Here is a 24,690-nt window from a genome sequence, read left to right on the forward strand (position 1 = left end):
CAGGGCTGTGTCCTGGGCTCAGTGCTATTCAACATCTTTATCAATGACATACTCATCAAATTTGCAGATGACACCAATAGCTCCCTGGGTCAATGTAAGTACTGTACTTTAACTCTTATAAGAATCATCCTCTTTCTCTGAACAGAGTGATAAAAGACAAGAGCTTAGTCCATCCTTGAAGCACCAGAAAGAAGCATGGCTCCCCTCTATTCTCTCGTCCATCCAGACTTTAGGATGAGCAGAAACAGTGATGCCTGCAGAATTTTATAAGTCCTTTACATCATTTTCCTTTGCATCATCCTTTACATCCTTTGTTACATGCCCCTAAGTTTTACCCTTATCCACGGGTCATATCAAAATCCATAATTTTGGCCCCAAATCCTGCCCTCGACATGAGGTCAACTTATAGTTGAGTCTATACTGTAAATAGACACCCTGCCATGCAACAACAGACATATATTAACATAGATTAACATGTAAAACAGTTGCTCTCAACCAAAGGTCGCACAGTATATATGTATATGTACCGAACTCTCTTCCATGCCAGCATTCTCCGTAGATGCCAGCCACAGATGCTGGCGAAACGTTAGGAAGAAACTCTTCTAGAACATGGCCATATGGCCCAAAAAACCCACAAAATACTATTTCCTCTTTATTTAATGTTGCAATAGTTGTTGGTTTCTGGGTAATGAAGCAAACTATTTAGATTCTTGTTTGTCGTAACCCTCCGCTTTCCCTGTTTGTAGGCTTCCACCAACCGAAAGCGAGTGGAGAACATTGCAAAGAAGAAGCTGGACTCTCTGATCAAGGAATCCAAAATCCGCGACTGTGAAGACCCCAATAATTTTACAGTCGCCACCCTTCCGCCGTCTGGGAAACTCGGGAACAAGCATGATCTCAAGAAGGTGAGGGTTTCTGTTTTGTTTTCCTGAGCCAGGCTTTCACTCATCCAGTTTGCCTCCAAGGTCTTGTAATAGTGACAGAGTTGGCCCTTGGCATTGTCTGAGGTTTGGTTCCAGTGCCCACCATGGATACCAAAATCCACGGATGCCCAAGTCTCATTATATGCAATGGCTTGGCAAAATAGTGCCCCTGGTATGCAATGGCAAAATCAAGGTTTGCTTTTTTAATGTATATCAAAGTATTTTCAAGCCATGGATAAAGAATCCATGGATCCAGAGGGCCAACTGTACCTTTTCAGATAGCAGTCGGAAACTCAAATCGCTAAATGCTTTTCTCTCTTATATGCTATACTCCTGAACATAGAGATATAGTAGGTCAGGTAAAGGGTGAGACCTTTCAAAACGACAGCAGCAACATTCAATTATTTGAGTCCTGACTTGCCATCTGAAGTGTCACAGTCCCAGACATGGTTTGCTGGTTTGACACCTGAGTGAAAATAGGTCTCAGTGAAGGTCCACAGTTTACATAGTAAACAAATGTGCTTTGGGTTCATAGCTAATGGCACATCAGAGTTACTACGAAATGAAGAAAACTCAAAGGACATGTAATAATAATAATAATAATAAATAAATTTTTTATTTGTATACCGCCCTTCCAATGATCAGGGCGGTGAACAACAAATTACAATATCACATTACAATATAATATAATACATATACAAATAACAACAGCAATATTAAAACCAATATTAAAACCTCCATCAACCAGCTACCATCGCTGTCGAAGGTTGGGGGGAAGACTAACTGGAGCTTGATTCAGGGAACGCTTGCCAGAACAGGAAGGTTTTTAACTCCTTCCTGAACTGAGCCAGGGAGGTGGCTGAGCGGAGCTCTATGGGCAGCGTATTCCAGAGGGCCGGGGCGACGATAGTATATGACCTCCTTGCTGTGGAGGCTAGTCTAGCCCCTGGAACCCTCAGTAGTTGCTGCCCAGATGTTCTGAGGGTGCGGGGCCTCCCCCATCTCTTTCTCTCTCTCTTTCTCTTGCACACACATGGCAAGAAATGTTGATGCTCCTAAACAATAGGAGCAACAATTGTTGCTTCCTCCATTATCTGGACGTTGTCTGCAACGCAAGCAAGGGATTTGTTGCATCTTCCATTCTTGGCGAGGGTTTGCATTCCAACCAATATCAGGATGGTTGAAGTCTCCGACTCGTACTTTATCTGCCCTTTTGGAAAGCTTTTCCTATCACCTGCAAAGGGATCATCCAAACCTTTTCTCTGGCTTGCTCTGTGCTTCTTCTAAAAACCTTGAATCAGCTTTAAATTGGGAACGTGGAGAAGAGGGAAACGTGACACTTTCGAAGCCCTTTAGTTGCATGACAGGTAAGGCGCTTTCTCTGCATCGCTTGCCAAGGTGCATTTGGTCGTGATGCAAAGGCGACTGTTCCCATAAGTACAAGTCTTTTCTGTTTGCAACAGGGTTATGCCTGGAGTAGTCTTGACTGTATTTTTAGAGTAGTGGCGTGTGTTTTGTTTGTAAATACAAACACCCACGCAATTTCCCACCGCCTTTAGAGAGCGTCTGAAAAATGCAGCTATTCTGGGAGGGCTTCTTGTTTGCTTCATGCCCTGGCATTGCGCATTTGATAGCTGCCCTTTCCCTGTTTCTTTCAATATAGAAAAACAACTGGTATGCTTAAGAAATTCTTCTTTTCTTTCAATGTTCTTGCTAAACTGTGAAAATGGAAATTGGTCCCAATGAAACAATTGCCGCTAGAGAACATAGTCTCAAAGGGAGAATGATGCTTTGGGAAGCTGCAGCTTGCAACTTCCACTTGACTGGGCTTTTTATTTCGGAGCATTTGTCTTTCCTTTTCTCCCTAGCAATGTAATTCTTCACTAAGTTCCTTCTCAAAGGTAGCGGCAAGTCATTTCGAAAACCACGCCGTTTTGGGAGGCGATTCGCAATTCAGGACTTGTCCTGCGCAAAATTCACACTGGGTTGTTTTGCACTGAAAAGGGCATTTTTCTGCACAGGGATCGGCATTTTCTGCATGGAAAACAATAGCTCAGTGCAGAATATATGCAATGCAGAATATATTTCTGATCAGGGAATAGAGTTTTCTTAGTGGAAAATAATATTTCAAGAGGCAAATACCTGGAAGAATGCAATACATATAAGAAAAGCAGGCGGAAACTATATGATATCCTCGGAGCGACGCAACTGATGGAAGGGCTCCTATCGCTTCCAGAGGAAAAGGAGGCATGTGTGTTTGCAGGTACTCTCTGTTGAGAATGTAGTGTCAACTCCTTACTTACTACCACTTACCGGTCCTTAACATGCTGGGAAAAGTAGGATGCATTCAGCAAGTGCTTGGAGCAGGGATGTGAAGACCTGTCTCTTGGTTGCATTGCAGTTTGCTTGTATCAGGCTGAGGTTTTGCATTTTGCATTGCATTTTGCTTGTCAGGCTGAGGCTTTAAGTCCTATGCAGAAGCCTATATTCATTTTCTGTGCACCTTTTCTATATTACATGCATATATTATGAGGAATGAAGTGTGTTGTCCATTTTAGCGGTCTGCATTTCTTTTAAAATGCATGCCCGGTTTACATCATACAAAACACAGAATCGTAGAAGATCGAGCGCACTACCAATTTCACAAAAGCATGACATTCAGATGCATGGTATGTTTTGTCTCAGAATGAATCTCACCAGGTATGAAATTGGCAATTTTAGTAGGACACTCAAAGCCAACAGAGTTCTTTTCCATCCTCAGCATGAAGCAAACTGAAACAAACCAGAGATGGCACAACTGCCACTCCTTGGCTGCATCTGCACTGCGGAAATAGTGTGCGCTTTGACACCACTTTAATTGCCATGGCTCAATGCTATGGAATCCTGGGATTTGCAGTTTGCTGTGGCACCAGAGCCCTCTGATAGAGAAGGCTAAATAAATGTGTCCCAAAACTACAATTCCCAGAATTCCAGGGCAGTTACAGCAGTGTCAAATCAGATTATTTTTGCAGTCTGGATGCAGCCCTTGTGAGGCATCAGTGGGTTTAAATCCCCAAAGTCAATCTCTGGGTTTGAACCAGAGAACCTGACTTTGAGCAACACTTAGGCATCCTCTTTATTGGGGTTCTCAGCTTTATACACACAACGCACAACTCCCCAATGCTTTCGGTTGTACTAGCGCATTGCAGAAAATGATGCAGTCGGACACTACTTTAAATGCCATGGCTCAATGCTAAGGAATCCTGAGATCTATAGTTCTGTGAGATATTTAGGCTTCTCTCTCAGGGAGCCACGGCAGACTATAAATCCCAGGATGCCATATGATTGATGGCAGTGAAAGTTGTGCCAAACTGCATTATTTCCGCAGTGCAGATGCAGCCAGGGACTTGGTGCATCAAGGCCAGTCTCAGTGAGAATTTGCAAACCTCCTCCAAAATGGCCTAGGATAGTGCGGAGGACAGATTTGCAACCCATACCTGTTTATTATTGTTTGGACAGCCCTTGGCTGCTCTGAAACTAGCTGCGTAATTGCAGCTAATCCTGACTGATCACCGCTCTTGCTTTTTCCAGAGCCAATTTTGCCCCGATCATTAATGGGACTTCATTGGCCGCTCCCTTAATCATGATAAATATTTCATCTGCCGCCCAGATTGCTCTTTGTTTTTGTGCACAAATGGCCAAATGTGCAAAGAGCGGGGTAATGATGCAAGCAGAACCCGTTCGGTTCCCATTGTTTCCAACCCTTCGTATCACTTTAGTAGTGCATTAATAATGCTTTCCCATGAGTGGCCTTGGAGAGAGTTCATTGGGGACTATGGAGTATGTTTGCCGAAGGGCAGAAGGAGGAAACCAAGCCGGGTTGTTGGCAAGGTGAATCTCACTCAAAATTGCCCACCGTTGTTGCAGGATTTAAAACCGTGCATTTGAGAAAGGCTGGAAGTAATAAGTCAAGAGTATCTTGTTTGCTCTTGCTATGAGAAGAGAGAGGTCTATCTTAGTCAATGAAGGGGATGCATTCCTGGGCATGACTTTTTCCAAGAGCAAATTTGGCACCAGAGGCAAAAATAGCATGGGAAGAATAGGGATAGGTTCCTCTACCACAAAAGGAAGACATGTTGCAGTACATTTTCATCCGTACGCATATGTGAAATAAAATGCACAGCTCAGGTAAATGTTACTTAACTAAAGAAAAATTGTTGAACCTTCTAGACGCCATGGGCATTTCTACATGGGCAGAAATGCTATTGCTATTGGTATTTAAACTGGCTGTCCTCCATCCTAGCAACCTATCTTCATGATGCAGGGCCAAAGCCCAAATTTGACTGCAGAGTATCTTCTACATTGAATCCACTTGGTTGGTTTGAGATCCAAATGGATGGATTGATTCGACAGCGGAGCGTGGTTCCCACTACATTTGCCCTGCTCGCATTTTCCCCCCTGTAAAATAACCCTCTTGTGATTCATATTCACAAATGAATCGATTCAAAATGGACCGCTCCAGCCGGCAGAAGGGCAAATTGAAATGGATTCCGATCTGCATGTGGTTCACACTTGTGTGGAATCGATTTATCCAAAAAGACGAAAAAAACATCAGGGTCAAAAAGACGCGGGTTAAACGGGTCTAGTGCATGGTCCCCCCTCGCCGAATCGTTTCAGTGATTTCGTTCAAACCGATTTGCGATCCGGTTTAAAAGGTTGTGAGAATGAGGCCACTATTGAACAGCTCTTACTGTCAAGAAGTTCCTCCTAATGTTGAGCTGGAATCTCTTTTCCTGTAGCTTGCATCCATTGCTCCGGGTCCTATTCGCTGGAGCAGCAGAAAACAAGCTTCCCTCTTCAATGTGACATCCCTTCAAATATTTAAACAGGGCTATCATATCCCCTCTTAACCATCTCTTTTCCAGGCTAAACATCCCCAGATCCCTAAGTCGTTCGTCATAGGACATGGTTTCCAGGCCCTTCACCATTTAAGTCACCCTCCTTTGGACACACTCCACTTTCTCAACCTCTTTTTTGAATTGTGGTGTCCAGAACTGGACACAGCAATATTCCAGGTGAGGCTTGACCAAAGCAATCCAACATTCAAACTACTGCTGGCTCCCTCCAAATCCTGATAAAGAGTAAATATCAACTAGCGTTTATTCAGGGAGGAGACAGAATGCAACCCAATAGGCTTTTTCCAGAGAACCAGAGTTAATTGGGATGAATTCGTTCTGCTAAAAACAACAACAACCCTGCCTTTTTGATGCCAGTTTGCACTCTGCCTTTTCATCTGAGGTCTCTCTTTCCCATCGGTAAGAAAATGGTTCTGACCCACATTCATGAATGAAAGAAAAAGGGGGATCAATTACTACCTCCTACGACTCGCTTGGGCATTATTTATGAAAATAACCTGTTTAATCAGATCTCGAACGATGCTCCTTTTTTCTTTTCGATCGATGACTCCTGCAGGGGAGATGACAAGTCGTTTTTCGTACGTGCTCCTCTTTTTATTCTTTCTTCCTTCTCTCTCTCTTCCTCTCGGTTATGCTTTGCTCCATTTTATCCTTCTGATCATCGACGCTTGCGTTATCAAAGAGGCTTTAAAAGAACAACGTTGGAATCAGCATGCAGCTTGTGGCGAACTGATTTCATTGCGCTTGTTTGTTTTTGAATATTAAGGGCTGTCGACTTACTTTGGGAAGAATATCTGCATTTGTTATGCACAGAGCATAACGTACTTTAGTGGCTTCAGTGTTGGACTAGGACTCCAGGAAAACAAGGTTCAGATCCATGCTTTTCCATTGAAACTCACTGGGTAACATTGGATAAGTCACCCTCTCTCTCGGGGTGCATCTACGCTGCAAAAATAATGCAGTTCGACACCACTTACATGCTGTGGTTTGGGAATCATTGTATTTCTACAGTGTTGATGCACCTTCGGCCTCAGAGGAAAGCAATGCTAAACCGCTTCGGAAGAAATCTTGCCAAGGAAACTCTGCAATAGGTTTGACTTAGGGTTGCTATAAGTTGGGGATATCTTAAAGGTGTACAGCAACAGCAAAGGTGTACAACAACTCCAGTTCTTACCATCAGATGCTACTCAGTTTAGGCAAGGTTGTTTTGCCTAAGCTGAGTAGCATCTGAAGGTAAGAATTGGAGTTGGAGACTGTGGCCCCATACAGACAGTGGCCCCATACATACAGCTGCTTTGGGTGACTTTGGAGATATGCTGTTTAAATGATGCATGCATCCTAATAGTCCAGAAGCCACGCCAAAGCCATGCTCCAGTTCTAAGGACTAGAGCGTGGCTTTGGCATGGCTTTGAGACTCTTAGGATGCATGCACCATTTAAAAAGTATATCTCCAAAGTGACCTGAAGCAGCTTTATTTTGGCCTGTCTGTATGGGCCCTTAGAATCGTAGAGTTGGAAGAGACCCCAAGGGCCACCCAGTCCAGGCCCATTCTGCCATGCAGGAACTCTCAGTCAAAGCATCTCCAACAAATGGCCATCCAGCCTCTGCTTAAAGACTTCCAAGGAAGGAGACACCACTACATTCCAAGGGAGTTTGTTCCACTGTTGAACAGCCTTACTGTCAGGACGTTCTTCCTAATGTTTAGGTGGAATCTCTTTTCCTGGAGCTTGCATCCATTGCTCTGTGTCCTGTTCTCTGGAGCAGCAGAAAACAAGCTTGCTCCATCATCAATATGACATCCCTTCAATGTGCCATCCCTCCTTGACTTGCTTTCTTTGACTTCTTTAACACTTTGTTGGGGAGGAATCAATGCATATATTAGCAATGATGAAGCACTTGTGTCTTAGGCAGGTATCAACTGACCAGTGTTTCTGGGCTTGAAGGAGCAGGTGTCATGTCCAGGGGAAGACCTTCCTCTGTCTGAGTCTCTGGCCCATCCATTCAGGTCAGAGAAGATAGTCCTCTGCTAACGAAAGCAATTATTTCTCCTGGTTGAAGTTATTCCAGTGCTTTCAGGTCTCATTGATGCAATTGAGTTCCTTAGTTTTTAAAAAACGAAATGTCCGAAGACTCACATCCAACTGGGGTCAACAGCACTGAGAGATCTTTTTGATGGCATGGCAGGAGCTTGGACTGGATGGCCCTTGGGGTCTCTTCCAAATCCATGGAGATTATCACACTTAAATTTTGGAAAGTTTGGAAACCACTTCTCCAAATGATTTGGACTTCAGCGCCCATAATTCCTGACTATTGGCCAAGTTGGTCGGAGCTTCTGGGCGCTGAGGTCCAAGCAAGTGGAGGACCAAAGGTTGGGAACCATTGGGTTGGCTCTTGTCAGCAGTAGCTGGGAGGAGAAAGCAAAAAGACCTGGACTACCCAACGACTGGCATGGCAGTGGGTCCCTTGCTTTGCGCATGGGCCTCCGCAGGTGTCCAACCATGCTATCCACAGATGTGGGCCCAAACTTTGAAGCAACTGCAGAAGAGCACATGTTTTTAGACGTGGCAGGAATCACCATGATAATCCCAATGCAAACAGGACCTATAAGTAAGGAGACTCTTACAATGCCTTTGTAACTGTCCAAATCCATTGAAAAATGGCCTTGGATTTCCAATAAGATCCTCTTTTTGCTGCTCTCATACTTCGGTGCGGTTGTTCACGTTGCGCTATCTCCCTGGCGCAGGAGGCTTTGAGTGCAGCCTTCCGACTTGCTCTCATTCCTTGTTTTTTGCTTCGATACTTAAGAAGTGTGTGTGTGTGTCTGTGTGACTCTGTCAAGCTCTGTGCATCCATGCTTTGCTTCAGTGCCCAAATTTGAGCCAGAGAATGTCACAGTGGATTACGGCTCCTGAACGTTTCTTTGCCGCTCCCTTGATGGCCAACCTACATTCCATCTGCCTCTTGTTGTGTTGTGTAACTCTCCGGTGTCTTGCAGACTTGCAGAATGAAGAGAAACATCCAGGCATCCAAGTCCTTGTTTTTAAAACCTGCACCTGAGCTTGAAAGGCTCTTGCCATTAGCCAAGAAGCTGCTCCTATGCACCTTGCAAACATTTTAAGCGAAGAATCTCAGTCCAGATTGATCATCTTGTCTACTTTTTCTAATCCAAATCCTTTTCAGTTTGTAAAGACAGCACTATAAAGTCCATGGATTGGCACGGATTTGTGAGCTATTGATCATTGGTTTGTAGTATCTTTCCAGGAAAGAAAGAGCTGTAGTCAGTGGACTCAAATATAGGTCTAGTCTTGGGCACATTAGGGAAAAAAATATTGACATTCTTCTACATCAGATAGTTTAAGAAGCACTGTGATAAGATATTAATTTACAACAGGTTTTTGCCACTACGGGTTTTGAAAGGCTCACAGGAGACATAGAAGAGGTCTCCCTTCCTGGCAGCTAAGTATTATCTACTCCAGTGATTCCCAAACTCTGGCCTTCCAAGTGTTTTGGAAATCAGCTCTCAGAATCCCAGAAAATATATTTTTTTAATTTTAATAAAGAATATATATATATATATATATATATATATATATATATATATAATCCCCAACAATTGGTCAAGATGGCCCGTTACAGACGGACATAAAGTACGGACTGGGTCCGTATTAGGGTTAGAAAGGGGCGTCCCTTCCGGATGCCCCTAACCCTAATATGGACCAAGTCTGTATAAAATGGCGGCGCCTGTTCCACACAGGGGCCGCCATCTTTACATAGCGGATGCACTGCATCCGCACGTCATGCGGCGCATATGACGCCGCGAGTGCTCCATTGGCGCCTCGTGGTGTCATATCAGCACTGCAAAGAGAAGTGCCATTTTGGCACTTCTTATTTGCAGCGCAGAGGAGCCTCGCGGTTTGGACGCTGGGGCTCCTCCACGCTGCAAATGGCGGCGGACCTCTCCTTCTGGGCGGTCTGTAATGCGCCGATGGCTATTGCTTCTGGAAACAAAACACCAGGAGGACCAGAGTTTGGGAATCACTGATCTACTCTGGTGTGTTTCAGATGGAGGTCTTTCCCAACCCTACTTAGAAATGTTACGGATTGGACCTGAGAATTTCCACATTCAAAGGAAGACTGCTTGTCAGATGGCTAGACTCAACTACGGAGGTCACGGGTCTGAATTTGTAGGACTTAAACAGAGATGTTGAGGACAGGGGGTCTTGGTGATGTTTCATCCACAGAGTCAGCATGAGTTGAGGGTAATTCAAGACCAGTTACCAATAAATGACAGCATCCATTGAACTGTGGCTGCTCCGAGTGAACATTGGAAATTGCTAGACCTTTAATCCCTCTTGCCCAATATAGTCTAGAATGAATAGTGAGGGATTTCAGGCTCATTCGTGGTACAGGCTCTCCAACATTTCCAGGATCTGGAGCTGGAGAAGATTGAACTTGATAGCTTAGGTTTCAATTAGTCGGAGGACAAGGGAGAAAAAGAAGGTCGGATTGGAAAGGAGCTTCACTGTCAGAGGCTTTGTTAACGGAGAGATGCCTGTCTGTATGGTTCCGCAAATGAAATACTGAAGACTAAAGTCATACCATTCAATAACATTGGTGTGCCATACATTTTAGCTGTAATCTGAGGAATCAGATGCTGACAAACACATTGCCTTGGGTGAAAGAACTCCTTGACTCAGTGGTTCTTGTAATGTATTTTGGAAAATATCCACCTTTATCACTTCAACCTATTTGTGTCCATGTAAAAGCACTGCCCTCTGGAGGTATTATTTAAAAGGACAAAAGACTCTATATAAAGCTGCTTTGGGTCTCTTTGGAGGTATGCTGTTTAAATGATTCATGCCTCCTAAGAATCCGGAAGCTGCACCAAAGCTGCACTCCAGTGCTTAGGAATGGAGTGTGGCTTTGGCGCGACCTCCGGACTCTTAGGACACATGCATCATTTAAACAGCATACCTCCAAAGAGACCTGAAGCAGCTTTATTTTGGCAGTCTGGTTTGTGCTTTCCAACCAGTTCTTTGTCTCCTCATATACAGTGCTTCCCTAAATCAGAAAAGAATGATATTTTGTACAACGGATATTATGCATTGCTAAAATGATCAAGAATGGGGCCGGGAGCAAATCAAGTCTGAACTCTTCCTAGAAGCCAAAAATGACCAAACCCCATACTTTTGACATATCATGTTGTTGTGTACCTTCAAGTCGTATCCGATTTATCTTGATCCTAAGACAAACCTGGGAGCCAGCATGCGGTAGTGGTTTGAGTGTTGGACTAGGACTATGGAGACCAGGGTTTAAATCTTCTCTCGGCCATGGAAGCCCATTGGGTTACCTTCGTGTACAGATTGTAAACTATGTACAGAGTGCTATTAAGCAGTAAAGAAATATATTAGTAGTAGTAGTATTACTATATGGTCTTTATGTGTTTATTTTACGCCACGGTGTCATATGGACCTCATGTACCTTATGATACAAATTGCCTTTTCTTTTACACTGGTCTATGATTGGATTGATTGATTGATTGATTGATTGATTGAATGTGGAGCCAGGAAACTGAGATTTTGGGGAAGATGCAAGGCTTCCATTAATTGGTAGCAACATGGCATGAGGTAAGTGGCGCATCAAGCTCCATGCAGGTCATCTTATGTCTTTCTGTCACATCTTGCTTTTCCATGATGAGAATGAAGGACTTTTTAATAACTAGGAGGACTTAATGCAAAAACCGTCTCCCTCTCCAGTTGTCCCTGGGGCTCGCTTATATGTTAATTGTACAATACATTGTATGTATCGAGATTTTACTAAGTCTTTTGCACTCAAACATCTGAACTTGCAAATGCTGCTGATGCTTCTTCCCGGAGCTCTTAATTGGCCGCCAGGGATTTTTTTAGAGAGCTGTTAAAATGTAAAACGCCTTCCAGAAGTTTTGCTGACATGCAGTGAAAGGTTAGAGATGAATGCTGGACTAAAGAGATGAACGCTGTCTCTAATTTTTTTCCAAGAGCATTGAAGGCGCATGAGAAAACATTTCTGTTTTCTTGTTATCATGGATGACCAAGCCAGAAGTTAATGATCCTTCTTGGACCTTGGAGAATCCTTTCCCTGGGCTGAACTTTGCAAAACTTAAGACAGCCCTGGTTTTGGGAGTGGGTTTTGAGAGTAAAACCATACCGTCGAACTATCCTGATTTGGCAAGGAGAGTAAATGATTGATCCCCTGTTAACGTCACTTTCTCATTTGCTTTTTAAATGTTCCAGTTTCTCTCCTCTCCTTCCTCTTTCCCCCTTTATCCTCAGCTTACTTCAGTGGTTGCTAAGGCCCGGTATAGACTGGCACTTTACGCTGGTCTGGGGCCGAAATTAGGGTTATGTAGGGCTGAACGTCCACACGCACCCAGCCCTACTATTGGCATGGGGGCACCATCATTCTGTGCACCCATCCATACATGGCGCGCAACAATGATGTCCCCATGGCACAGTGCCCAAACAGTGCCATGCCATGTGGATGTCATCAGTGCAGATGAGTGCATCAATGGCGCCCGGCATTTGCCGTAAAAAGAACTCGCCAGGAGTGGGTTCTTTTTAGGGCTCCTGGAGGCCGTGGCATCTGGACATCGCATTACGTCCGCCCGGCGGCACAAAAAGAACCTGGTTTTTCCAGGTTCTTTTTACTCTGGATGGCGGCTGCGGCATCCCTCCAGAGGGAAAAAGGCTGCTGGCAAGCCACCTTTTTGGGGCAGTCTGTCCCGCACCTAAGGGCCTGAACAGGCAGACCAAAACAAAGCTGCTTCGGACCACTTTGGAGGTATGCTGTTTAAATGACACATGCATCTTAAGAGGCCTGAAGCTGTGCCAAAGCTGCACTCCAGTCCTTTGAACTGCAGCATGGCTTTGGTACGGCTTCCAGCCTCTTAGGACGCATGCTGCCTGTCTTGCTGCCTGTCATCTTTCTTTTGCAATGCAATATGACTCTGAAACTGCAGTTTAAATATGGCACATTTTCCTTTCCATGCTGAAAGTACACCGTTTTCTGGGAAGCCTGCAGTATCAGCAAGGTTTGGGTTTATGTTGTATTTTTATTGTTTGTGTTATATTTTTATTGGTTGGGGTTCTCGGGCATCTGATGGGGACTTGTTTAAATCCAGTGTCTGTCTGTCTTAGTGCCTATCTGCCATCATGTCCATCTGTCTAATCGCTGACCGCCTTGTATTGTTGCTGTCCTTTTTTTGTTACTCTAGAACAAACATGAGGAGGATGTGGAGTCTGGGCAAGATGCCGTCATCAACAAACGCCACAACCGATCACTGATGGGAAGCTTTTCCAAGCGCAAGGTCATTTATGAATTTACGAGGAGTGTGTTATTCTGCTTTGTCCCCAGATTCTGGGTGGAATTCAACCACTCAGATATCCCGAGCCATAAAATGTTACGACAAAACAGGCCAAAGCAATAAACCATCACAGTATGATTGTCTTGGATATGAATATGAACATGAACATGATGGCCTTGAAGCATATTGATTTTGTGCTAATGTCACTAAGGGGCTTGAGCCACCCGGTTTTGCTTCCAAGGGACGCCACAGCCGCCAAATTGCACGGCGTCCCTCTGCACCAAAATAACCCTGTTAAAATCAGGTTCTTTTTATTGTGCACATCTGGCACCATGACTCCGCCATTGGCGCACTGGCACGTGTTGATGACGCAAGTGTGGTGCCATGACATTTGGATGCTGTGCCATGCTTGCATCATGATGGCAGCCCCCATGTGGACGGGAGGCCGCCATTACATGCTAGGGTTTGGGAGCATGTGGATACTGCACACTCCCGAACCCTAGAATTGGCGCCAGGATGGAGCCCCCCACCCGCCTAAGGCTGCATCCACACTGCAGAAATAATCCAGGTCAAAACACTTTGACTGCCATGTCTCAATGGTATGGAATTCAGGGAATTGTTCTGGATTGTGGCACCTAAGCTCTGATGGAGACACCTGAATGTCTTGTGAAACTACAAATCCCAGAACTCCATAGCATTAAGCCATATCATTTAACATGGTGTCAACCTGGATTATTTCTGCAGTGAAGGACATTACCATGTGCTCATGGAAGAAAAGGTAAAACCAGTAAGAGATTGCATGGTGGGTATGATGGCATGATGATACACCTTATCATGTTTCACGGTGTCAGTAACAGCATATAGGTGCCACTTAGAGCTTCAGATGCCATCAACTTTATTGTCCCTTTTCTTGATCTGATTTGCTTGGGACATGTGCCTTCAAGTCACCAGTTGACTTTTGGTGACCCCCTGAATTTCATAGGATTTGTTAGGCAAGGAATACTTAGAGGTGGTTTGGCCGGTTCTCTGAAATCTAGCCTGCAGCACCTGGTATTCAATTGGCAGTCTCCTATCCAAGTACCAACCAGGGCTGGCCCTGCTTAGCTTCCAAGATCAGGCAGGATCTGAAGAGTAAGGCTATGCTGACTGTTCTCCAACATCGCTGTTGCAGGAGGCAACTTTCATTCCAGGGAGGGGGCAAGATATTTCCAGCTGTCCCTTACATTCTTATGAGAAAGGACTGAATATGTACATGTTTTCATTGTTCCCTGTGCATCTCTTTGTTCTGTGTCCGTACTTCTTATATTTCCCCCCAAATGAAAACAAAGAGGCTCAGGAGGCATCCATTTGGCGACTTGGGAGGCTGATGAATGGAGATCCAGCTTGCATACATCTTCAACCAGTTATTGTCCACAGCTCTATATGTCCTTTGAGGGAGCAATACAGTTTGGTAGAATTGCCACCTGGTTTAATATCTTGGTATAAGCAGATGTTTAATAATACCAAGTGCGGCTTGTTTTCATCCTAGTTGTCTCTCTCTTGTTGTTGTTATAGAAAAAAGGAAGCAAGCTCAAAAGGGCTTCAAGCCTGGAAGACGGTGAGGATGATCTCGACTGTCAAGGGAACATAGCTAGAGGCTCAGTGCATTATAGCAAGTAAGTGGCAACGTGTTCTGGCTAATGTTCTTTCCTTGGTTTGAAATGTGTGCATGCATGCCCTATGAGGAGCATCTTCTGCAGCTGGGTATGTTTGGCCTGGGGAAGAGTAGGTTAAGGGGGACATAATAGCCATGTTTAAATATTTGAAAGGATGTCGTATGGATGGTGTAGCAAGCTTGTTTTCTGCTGCTCCAGAGACTAGGACACAAAGCAATGCACTCAAACTACAGGGAAAGAGATTCCAGCTCAACATTAGGAGGATCTTCCTGACAGTAAGAGTTGTTTGACAGTGGAAGACGCTGCTTTGGAGAGTGATAGAGTCTCCATCTTTGGAGGTTTTTAAACAGAGTCTGGATGGCCATCTATTGGGAGTGCTTTGGTTGTGAATTCCTGCATGGCACGGAGTTGGATCGGTTGGCACTTGAGGTCTTTTCCTCTCTTGGATTCCGTGATTCTTATTTGAGATACACCCAGATTTCTCTGACAGCTATACTTAAGTGCACTGATAAGCGGTATAGAAATGTATTTGCTATTGCTATTCCTGTACTTGTCCATTTTCTTTTTTATATGAAGCCTTACCATGTTTTGTTTGTTGTTGTGTGCCTTCAATATGTTGCTGAAGCACCCTCCTGTGACATCCTGGGTTTTTTTGGTTATACAAGGTCTTTTGTCTTCTCCGCCAAAGAGCGTTGGTGCTACACAAACCTACAAATCCCAGTTGTGGCAGTTAAAGTGGTGCCAAATAACATTATTTCTACAGTGCGAATGCACCTGAAGAAAAGCACTGCTGAAGGTGTCTGAACCCTGAGGCTTTTCTGAACCTTCCTTTTCTCAAGGAAAAAGTGAAAAGCTGATTGATTGATTGATTGATTGATTGATTGGTTGATTGATTGATTGATTGATCGATTGATTGATCTATTTCACCCTTTCAGCTGGTCAACGCAACTCTTGTTTTGTCTTCACAGGACCAGCCGACAGAAGAAAACCATGAAACTGTCGCGTGCGCTGTCTGACCTGGTGAAATATACCAAGTCTGTTGGCATCCATGATGTAGAGTCTGAAAGTAAGTGGCCTGTTGTTGTTGTTTTTTCCCCATAAAGGTTGATGGATTAAAACTGTAGGTAGTCTTTCTGGTCTGTGGTTTAGTTCTGCGCATGTTTGTTGTTGTGTGCCTTCAAGTCATTTCTGCCTTACGGAGACCCTAAGGTGAACGTATAACAAGCTTTTCTGGGGCTGAGAGGGTGTGACTTGCCCAAGGGGTTTCCATGGCCAAGCAAGGAATTAAACTCACTTGGAATATTGTGTCCAGTTCTGGGCATCACAATTCAAAAAGGATGTTGATAAACTGGAGGGTGTCCAGAGGAGGGCCATCAGAATGGTAGAGTGTCTGGAAACCATGCCTTATGAGGAGAGACTTAGGGAGCTGGGGATGTTTAGCCTGGAAAAGAGAAGGTTAAGAGGTGATATGATAGCTCTGTTTAAATGTTTGAAGGGATGTCATGTTGAGGAAGGAGCAAGCTTGTTTTCTGCTGCTCCAGAGAATAGGACCTGGAACAATGGATGCAAAATATAGGAGAAGAGATTCCACCTCAACATTAGGAGGAACATCCTGACAGTAAAGGCTGTTCGACAGTGGAATACGTTCCCTTGGAAAGTGGTGGAGTCTCCCTCTTTGGAGGTCCTTGGAGGCTGGATGGCCATCTGTCAGGGATGCTTTGATTGAGAGTTCCTGCATGGCAGGGATTTGGACCTCATGGCACTTGTGGTCTCTTCCAACTCCATGATTCTATGCTTCTATGAACCTGGATCTCCAGAGTCCTAGTCCTAGACTCAAACCACTGCACAGTGCTGGGTCTCATGCCTAACACAGTAGGATTTGTTGGAACATAGGTCCAAAACACACTGCGGAAATAATCTAGTTTGAGACCACTTTAACTGCCCAGGCTCAGTGCTGGCGAATCCTGGGAATTGTACTTTATTGTGGCTCCAGAGCTCTCCAACAGAGAAGGCTCAATGTCTCCCAAAGCTGCAGTTCCCAGAATTGCCTAGCACTGAGCCAGGGCCGTTAAAGCGGCGTCAAACCGGATTACTTTCTGCAGTGCAGACCTTAGTTCCCGGGAAACATATCTTGGTAGCTGTGGTCAAGAATGAATAGCTCCGGTGCTTTGGACAGTGTGGCAGATCCCTTAAGCCAGATCCCATCCCTAGGAATCCCACCAAACATCTTGCCTTTGTTCCCCCAATTCTCCTCTTTCCGGGATTGAGCTTTTGGACATCCAGGTGACCTCACTTTGGACACATTTGTGTTCTTTATGGTGTAATAATAGGCAAAGAACAGCTCTCCAGTCCGGCTTGCAAAGGGTCTACCCTGTAAAGGAAACTATAAAACCAAAATAATAGAGGATAAGAATTGTTGTCATCGTCGTTGTTGTGTGCTTTTGAGCCATTTCTGATTTATGGCGACCCAAAGGTGAACCTATCTTGGTGTTTTCAAGGCAACATTTGTTCAGATTAGTATGCATCGAAAGCCAGGGGAACTTATGGAGAATGAAGTCAAAGAGGAAAGGTGGGATAAAATGTTATGATGTGCGAAGAAATGACGGGGATGTAAAATATTCATTGGTAAAGCGCAGAAGCAGAAATTGGGGACTGACCTGCCTCCATAACTTCCCAGTCTCTTCCAGTTGGCAAGTGTCATCCTTCAGCGAAACGAAAGCCCACCAAATCCTCCAGCAAAAACCGGCTCAGTACCTGCTCTTCAACCAACACCAGCTCTCCCGGATCTATCCTTCTTCCTACCGTGTGGACTCCAGCAATTACAATCCCCAGCCTTTCTGGAACGCTGGATGCCAGTTGGGTAAGAAGGGGTCTTAAAACTGTAGAAATGGAAAGGATTTCGGAGTCCCTAGTCACAACCCTCCGCTCATTGCAACCATCATGCACACATCCTAGTATCCATGCTGGATGAGCGTCCCACCTTTGCTTCATTGTTTCCAGCAAAGGAAAACCTACCACTTCCCAAAGTCATCTGTTCCATTATCAGAGTTCCATTGGCGCACCATTGGCGCATTCGTGACGTAAGCAACGTGCAGACGCTGCGCGGCGGTGACATCATCATGGCATGTGGACGGGATGCTGCCAGGAAGCCATTGCCATGACATACTAGGGTTAGGGACCGTGCAGTTGATGCGCAGTCCCTAACCCTAGAACCGCCGCCGCCATGCCACAGAGCACCCATCTGTATCGGGCCGTTGTTGGCTGTAATTTTGTTTGCTTGTTTGTTTTGAAGCCGGATACATTGCACCTTCACCACCCGAAGACCGTATGGTTCTGTCCTTACTATTTGTACTGTGTTCCTTGACCATTTCTCCTTCTCCCTGGCATTAAGAGTGAAAAAGTAGTCAGGATTTATGGCAAAGTCTGGCTGAACAATTTCATTGAGAGCCTTGTCGCACTGCAAAAGTTAGCTGAGATGCAGCAATAGGGAAACGGCTTTTTGCTTTCCTCTCCATATGTCCTCAAAGCACTTCTGTTTTATTCGTGAAGGAGATGGTCATAAAAGCATGCCTTTTGCCAAGCAGGAAAAATCAATTTGGCAAAGGGCATGCTTTTACGACCATCTCTCTCTGGAAGTCGCATCATGCGGCATCATGTGGAGAGGTAAGGAGAAAGCCGCTTCTCTATTGCTGCGTCTTGGCTTACTTTTATAATGCAATTAATGCCTCTGGGAAAACCTATCAATATAATCAATGTGCCATACATTCTCGACTATAAGTCAACCTCATGTATCAATCGAGGGCAAGTTTTGGGGCCACAATTATGGATTTTGATATGACCCATGGATAAGTCGAGGGTAAAACTCAGAGGCATATAGCAAAGGATCTAAAGGATGAAGCAAAGCAAAACAATGTCAAAAAACTTACACATTCCAGAAGACATAAATCTTTATGCTTACTCTTAAGGCTGGATGGATGAGAGAGTAGATTGGGTCAGTGCTTCACATATTATACACTTGCTTTCCACCAGGAGATGGTTCCTTCTTTTAAATAAGATACAGTACTTACATTAAGTCAACAACAACAACAACAACAACAACAACAATAATAATAATAATAATAAATCCTATGCTGGAATCCAGGGGAAAATGATCATATACCAGAACAAGATATGTTCATAACCATAGGCAGCTGGAACACAGAAGTTGGAAACAGAACCAAACATTATAGGTGCATTTGGCCCAGGATCAAGAAATGAAGTAGGAAAGAAATGATGTGAGGCCAGCAGTTTGCGCATTGTAGGCACATTCTTCATGCAGCCAAAGGGATGACTATATGCATGGATGTCACCTGCTTGCCAATATAAAAATATTAAATAGACTACATAATGGGAAGCGGAAGATGGAGAAGCTCCGTTCTTTCTGCAAAAATAAGACCAGGAGCAGCTTGTGCCACAGACTATGAACTGGTAATATCAAACATATTGGGTAATGTAGGCAAGGTACAGTATGCTAAGGTAAAGTAAGGTAACCATATTCAATGATGCAGAAGTGGCTGCATCTCATTTTGAGCTGACAGTTCTGCCTGAGCAATAAAACCTACTGACATACATGTGCTGTTTTTTCTCCCTCCCGCCATTAATGTTCCAGTTGCGCTAAACTATCAGTCCGAGGGGAGGATGCTTCAGCTCAACCGCGCCAAGTTCAATGCCAATGGGAATTGTGGCTACGTCCTCAAACCCATGTGTATGTGTCAAGGTAAGGAAAAGGTGGAGCTCAACTGGAATGGGGGCATGGATGTGTTATGGATGGGATTTGCAGCAATGTGTTCTATGCAAGAGACCCTCCAGTTCAGGGCTCTAGCTAGTCTGGCATTTCATAGAATCAAAGGCCATGTAGTCCAAGCACTTCTGAGAGACAGCCATCCAAGCTCTGTGAAGTCAAAGGCTTTCATGGCCAGCATCCATAGTTTTTTGTGGGTTTTCCAGGCTCTGTGGCCATGTTCTAGAAGAGTTTATTCCTGACGTTTTGCCTGCATCTGTGGCTGGAGTCTTCAGAGAATGCTGGCATGGAAGAGAGTTGGGTCACACAGTTTAGGGTTAGGGTCACAAATGTTTAGGTGGAATTTCTTGTCTTGTACTTTGAATCCATTGGTTCATGTCCGGAGAAACAGAAAACAAGCCCAACACTGAAACCACTATGCCATGCATTCAATATTGTGTGTGTGTGCCTTCAACTCACCTGTTGACTTATAGCAACCTCATGAATACGATAGAGTTTTCTTGGGCAAAGAATACTCAGAGGTGTTTTTGACAGTTCCTTCCTCGAAAATATAGCCTCCAGCACATGGTATTTGTTGGCAGTCTCCCTACAAGTACTAACCAGAGCTGACCCTGCTTAGTTTCCAAGGTCAGATAGTACCTTTATGATGTTTAGGCCTAATTAATATTAGGGATTTAAATTGCTAAATAGGGACCCAAACAGACAGGCCAAAATAAAGCTGCTTTGGGTCACTTTGGAGGTATGCTGTTTAAATGACACATGCATCTTAAGAGTCCAAAAGCTGCGCTCCAGTCCTTAGAACTGGAGCATGGCTTTGGCACAGCTTCCAGCCTCTTAGAACACATTTAAGAGAGCATGTGCTTCCTATGCAAAAGGTCTCAAGTTCAGTTGCCAGCAGACAAAGCCTTAAAGTCCTGCCCATTCTTGTGCTAGATGGTACAAAGCAGCTGCCTGGACTGGGTGGCTCTTGTGGTCTCTTCCAACTCTATGATTCTATGCCTATACAGTGGTCCAGTGTGTCCTGTGGGAGGTGTGGCACCATTCATTTTCTGAAGAACTGTCTCAACACTGTCTTAATTCTGTGTTTGCCATATGAACAGGTACCTTCAACCCAAATTCTGAAGATCCGCTGCTTGGCCAGATGAAGAAGCAGCTTGTGTTAAGAATCATCAGCGGACAACAACTCCCAAAACCTCGGGATTCCATGCTTGGAGACAGAGGAGAGGTATGGAATCAGGGGGAAAGGTAGCACAGCCTGGTTCTGGCAGTATGTGCTCTTTGGGATCTGGCTGCAATGTGTCATGACGACTACACTTGTCCCTCCATATTTGCTAGGGTTAGGGGCACAAGCCCCCCGTGACTATGGAAAAACGGCAAATAACAAAAACACAATGTTTTTACAAGAGAGGACACCTCTCTAGGGATCTCTAGGTCCTCCAGTGCAACTCTGTGGTCAACGTCCAACAGACACTGACCATAGAGCTGCATTGGAGGAGCTACAAAGGCCTAGTAGAGTGTTCTCTCTAGGGATCTCTAGGTCCTCCAGTGCAACTCTGTGGTCAACGTCCGACAGACACTGACCATAGAGCTGCATTGGAGGAGCTACAGAGGCCTAGTAGAGTATTCTCTCTAGGAATCTCTAGGTGTTCCTGAACCCACAATGTTGTGAGTTCGATCCCAGAGGGCTCCCAGGTTGACTCAGCCTTCCATCTTTTCGTAGGCCGATAAAATGAGTAGCCAGCTAGTTGGGGGCAACTGTCTTACAGATTGTAAAACGCTTGGAAAGTGCAAGTTCACTGATAAGTGGTGTCGAAATGTACTTGCAATTGCTATATTGCTATTGCTTGCTTGTTCATAGCAACTCAAAGATTTGCTGTTGTTGCTGTTGTTGGCACAGTGGTTGAATGCCAGTACAAGGTTGTGAGTTCGATCCCAGAGGTCTCCAAGGTTCACTCAGCCTTGCATCCTTTCATAGGTTGGTAAAATAGGGACCCATCTTGTTGGGGTCAATTGGCTTACAGATTGTAAACCGCTTAGAGAGCGCTGAGTTCACTATGAAGCGGTATAGAAATGTAAATGCTATTGCTATTGCTAATCTCAGCATAGCTGCCCAGAGAAAGAGACACACAGAGAGAATGTGCCTTCTGCCACTTACATTTCGTTTTTTGGAACTTGTCGATGGCTTAAAATGGACACCCGAATTTTTCCTCCCTCCTGACTGCAGAGGGAGAAGGAGACTACGGCTTCGTTTTGGGAATGGATTATGTAACGTGTTTCTTTCCTCAAGGCAAGCAGGTGCTTGGTCCTTTCTCTTTGTGCACGAAAAGAGCCAAGTGTGCTTTATTGTCCGAAGGGGAGCCTTTGGGGAGATGCTTGAGCCCTGCCAAGACATTCAATCAATTCAACAGGGCTCCTATTCATGTCACCTCTCTGGAAAAGGAAAAGGGGGGGGGGGGACCCACCTCCAAAAGAAGGGAGTTTAAAACCAACATAAAGCTTCAGAGGTTGTCAGCCAAGATGGATGGGACTTCCTTTGGAGCACCTCCTGGGCTGTGTTTGTGCAATGTTCTTCTACAGCCCCCCCCCAGCCCTCCCAGCAAAGTGTATTTGCTCTCATGTTTTTTCGCTGGGTGAAAATTTGGGAAAGGGCTATGTGGGTGGTTTCTCGTCCCCGTTCCCATCCCTGGACTGGACTGCCAAGGGAAATGCACAGTCAAAGACGCATTCTTGGAAGTATTATCTAGCCGCAAAGGCAGTTCTTTTTGACTTGTAGGAAGATTTGGTATCTATATTAAGCAGGGCGCAGTGGTCCTGATGCAATCCGAGCTGGTGGTGGAGACAGAAATACACTTGCCCTCCAGGGGCACAAGACCCCCGTGAGTATGGAAAAACCGCAAGTAAAAAAACACCATGTTTGTACTTGAGAGGACACCTCTCTAGGAATCTCTAGGTCCTCCGGTGCAACTCTGTGGTCAACGTCTGGCAGACATTGAACATAGAACTGCATTGGAGGAGCTACAAAGGCCTAGTAGAGTGTCCTCTCTAGGAATCTCTAGGTCTTTCAGTGCAACTGAACACATTAATCAAATCCGTGAATAATCAAATCCTCAAATATCAAAGCCGCAAATATGGAGAGATGCGTGTAATAGTAAAGTTATTTTAAAAACCCACTCAGGTTTATCATCTCAGGAAATCCACCTTAGGATAGGAAATAGCAATAGCAAGTAGCCAATACATTTCTTTACCACTTATCAGTGAACAAGCATTCCCTAAGCGGTTTGCAATCTGTAAGGCCATGGCCCCCGACAAGTTGGGGGCTCATTTTACCAACCTACGAAAGGATGCAAGGCTGAGTCAACCTTGGAGTCCTCTGAGATTGAACTCACAACCTTGTGGCTGGAGGACTGGCATTTAAGCACTGTGCCACCAGGGCTCCTGTTGATTTATGGTGGCCCCATGTATTTCATAGGGTTTTCTTAGGCAAGGAAGATTGTCAATGAATGCCAGGGGCTGCGGCTATATCAAACCACCTCTGGTTCTATATAGCCGACAGCACCTGGCATTCATTGGCAATCTCCCATATAAATACCAGTCAGAGTTGACCCTGCTTATCTCCCAGACAGGATCTGGCGCCTTTAGGAAATGTTTAATGTATGTAGTTTTGGGTGGGTTTTTCGGGGATGTGGCCATGTTCTGGAAGAGTTTATTCCTGACGTTTCGCCAGCAGCTGTGGCCGGCGTCTTGGGTTTCTTTGCATGCTATAGCCACATAGCCCGGAAAACCCACAAAAAACTATGGATGCCAGCCATGAAAGCCTTCAACGTCACATTTTAATGTACGGTTGATTTAGGGACATGCTATGGGAAGTAAATACTTGAACTGCCAGATTATTTATTAATGTTTTAAAGAATGTCTTCTGTATTTCCAGATTATCGATCCATTTGTGGAAGTGGAGATAATTGGATTGCCTGTGGACTGCTGTAAAGAGCAGACGAGAGTTGTGGATGACAATGGTAGGATTCCCAACCTCCTCTCCTCATGTCATTCTGCAAGTCATTTACCATTACTGCTACAGAGAGTAGACCAGTCCAACGTTATCCTGGTGTAACTCATGCAATGAGCAAACTCACTGGTGCTTAAGGGTCATCAAGGTCCAGCTATCCCAGCCAAGGCAAGGAATTCACTGTCATGGTGTCCTGGCTAGCTGACCATCCAGCTTCCACTTGGAGGCCTTAACCAAAGGAAGTCCACAACTCTATTCTGATTTGCACAGCCCTCACTTTGAATCCTGTCCAGTTTTGAGCATCACAGTTCAAAAAGGATGTGGACAAGCTGGAACGTGTCCAGAGGAGGGCGACCAAAATGGTGAAAGGTCTGGAAACCACCAGGCTCTATAGGAAGTTTCTTAGAGGCAATGTGTTACAGACTGCCAAAATAAAGCTGCTTCGGGTCTCTTTGGAGGCATGCTGTTTAAATGATGCATGCATCCTAAGAATCCAGAAGCTGCACCGAAGCTGCACTCCAGTGCTTAGGAATGGACTGTGGCTTTGGTGCGACCTCCGGACTCTTAGGACCCATGCATCATTTAAACAGCATACCTCCAAAGAGACCCGAAGCAGCTTTATTTTGGCAGTCTGTAACAGGCCAATGTGTTCTAGTTAATGTTTGATTTGATATGTGTGCATTCATGCCCTATGTGGCGCATCCACTGGAGCTGGGTATGTTCAGCCTGGAAAAGAGATGGTCAAGAAGTGGCACGATAGCCTTGTTTAAATATTTGAAGGGATGTCATGTTGAGGATGGAGCAAGCCTGTTTTCTGCTGCTCCAGAGAATAGGACACAATGAGCAATGGACGCAAGCTACAGCAAAAGAGATTCCACTTCAACATTAGGAAGAGCTTCCAGAGATACGGAGAAGACTAGGAATGGGAAGGGCAGCCATGAAAGAACTAGACAAGAGCAAAGAGCAAAGATACACAACTGAGAACTAAAGTTCAGATCCCAGAATTCCATAGCACTGAGCCATGGAAGCTAAAGCGGTGTCAAACTGGATGATGTTTGCAGTGCGGATGCAGCGTCAGTGCATTTCCTGCAG

At 44.8% G+C, this 24,690-nt stretch overlaps 1 protein-coding gene across 6 annotated transcripts in view; it reads left to right on the forward strand.

Annotated features, from left to right (window-relative positions):
* The window catches only part of PLCH2 (phospholipase C eta 2), a 205,855-nt gene that overhangs the window by 155,146 nt on the left and 26,019 nt on the right, over positions 1–24,690 (forward strand). For all 6 annotated transcript variants that reach the window (XM_089534368.1, XM_089534369.1, XM_089534372.1 and 3 more), the window contains exons 11-18: positions 747–905; positions 13,071–13,163; positions 14,715–14,815; positions 15,784–15,881; positions 17,493–17,675; positions 19,464–19,571; positions 20,696–20,820; positions 23,524–23,608. In XM_089534368.1, coding sequence (XP_089390494.1) covers positions 747–905; positions 13,071–13,163; positions 14,715–14,815; positions 15,784–15,881; positions 17,493–17,675; positions 19,464–19,571; positions 20,696–20,820; positions 23,524–23,608 — 952 coding nt within the window. The remainder of the gene's footprint in view (positions 1–746; positions 906–13,070; positions 13,164–14,714; positions 14,816–15,783; positions 15,882–17,492; positions 17,676–19,463; positions 19,572–20,695; positions 20,821–23,523; positions 23,609–24,690) is intronic.

The sequence above is a fragment of the Sceloporus occidentalis genome, unplaced genomic scaffold (assembly GCF_023333645.1).
Source record: "Sceloporus occidentalis isolate IW3139 unplaced genomic scaffold, rSceOcc1.0.p SCAF_8, whole genome shotgun sequence".
In the NCBI taxonomy this organism is placed as follows: Eukaryota; Metazoa; Chordata; class Lepidosauria; order Squamata; family Phrynosomatidae; genus Sceloporus; species Sceloporus occidentalis.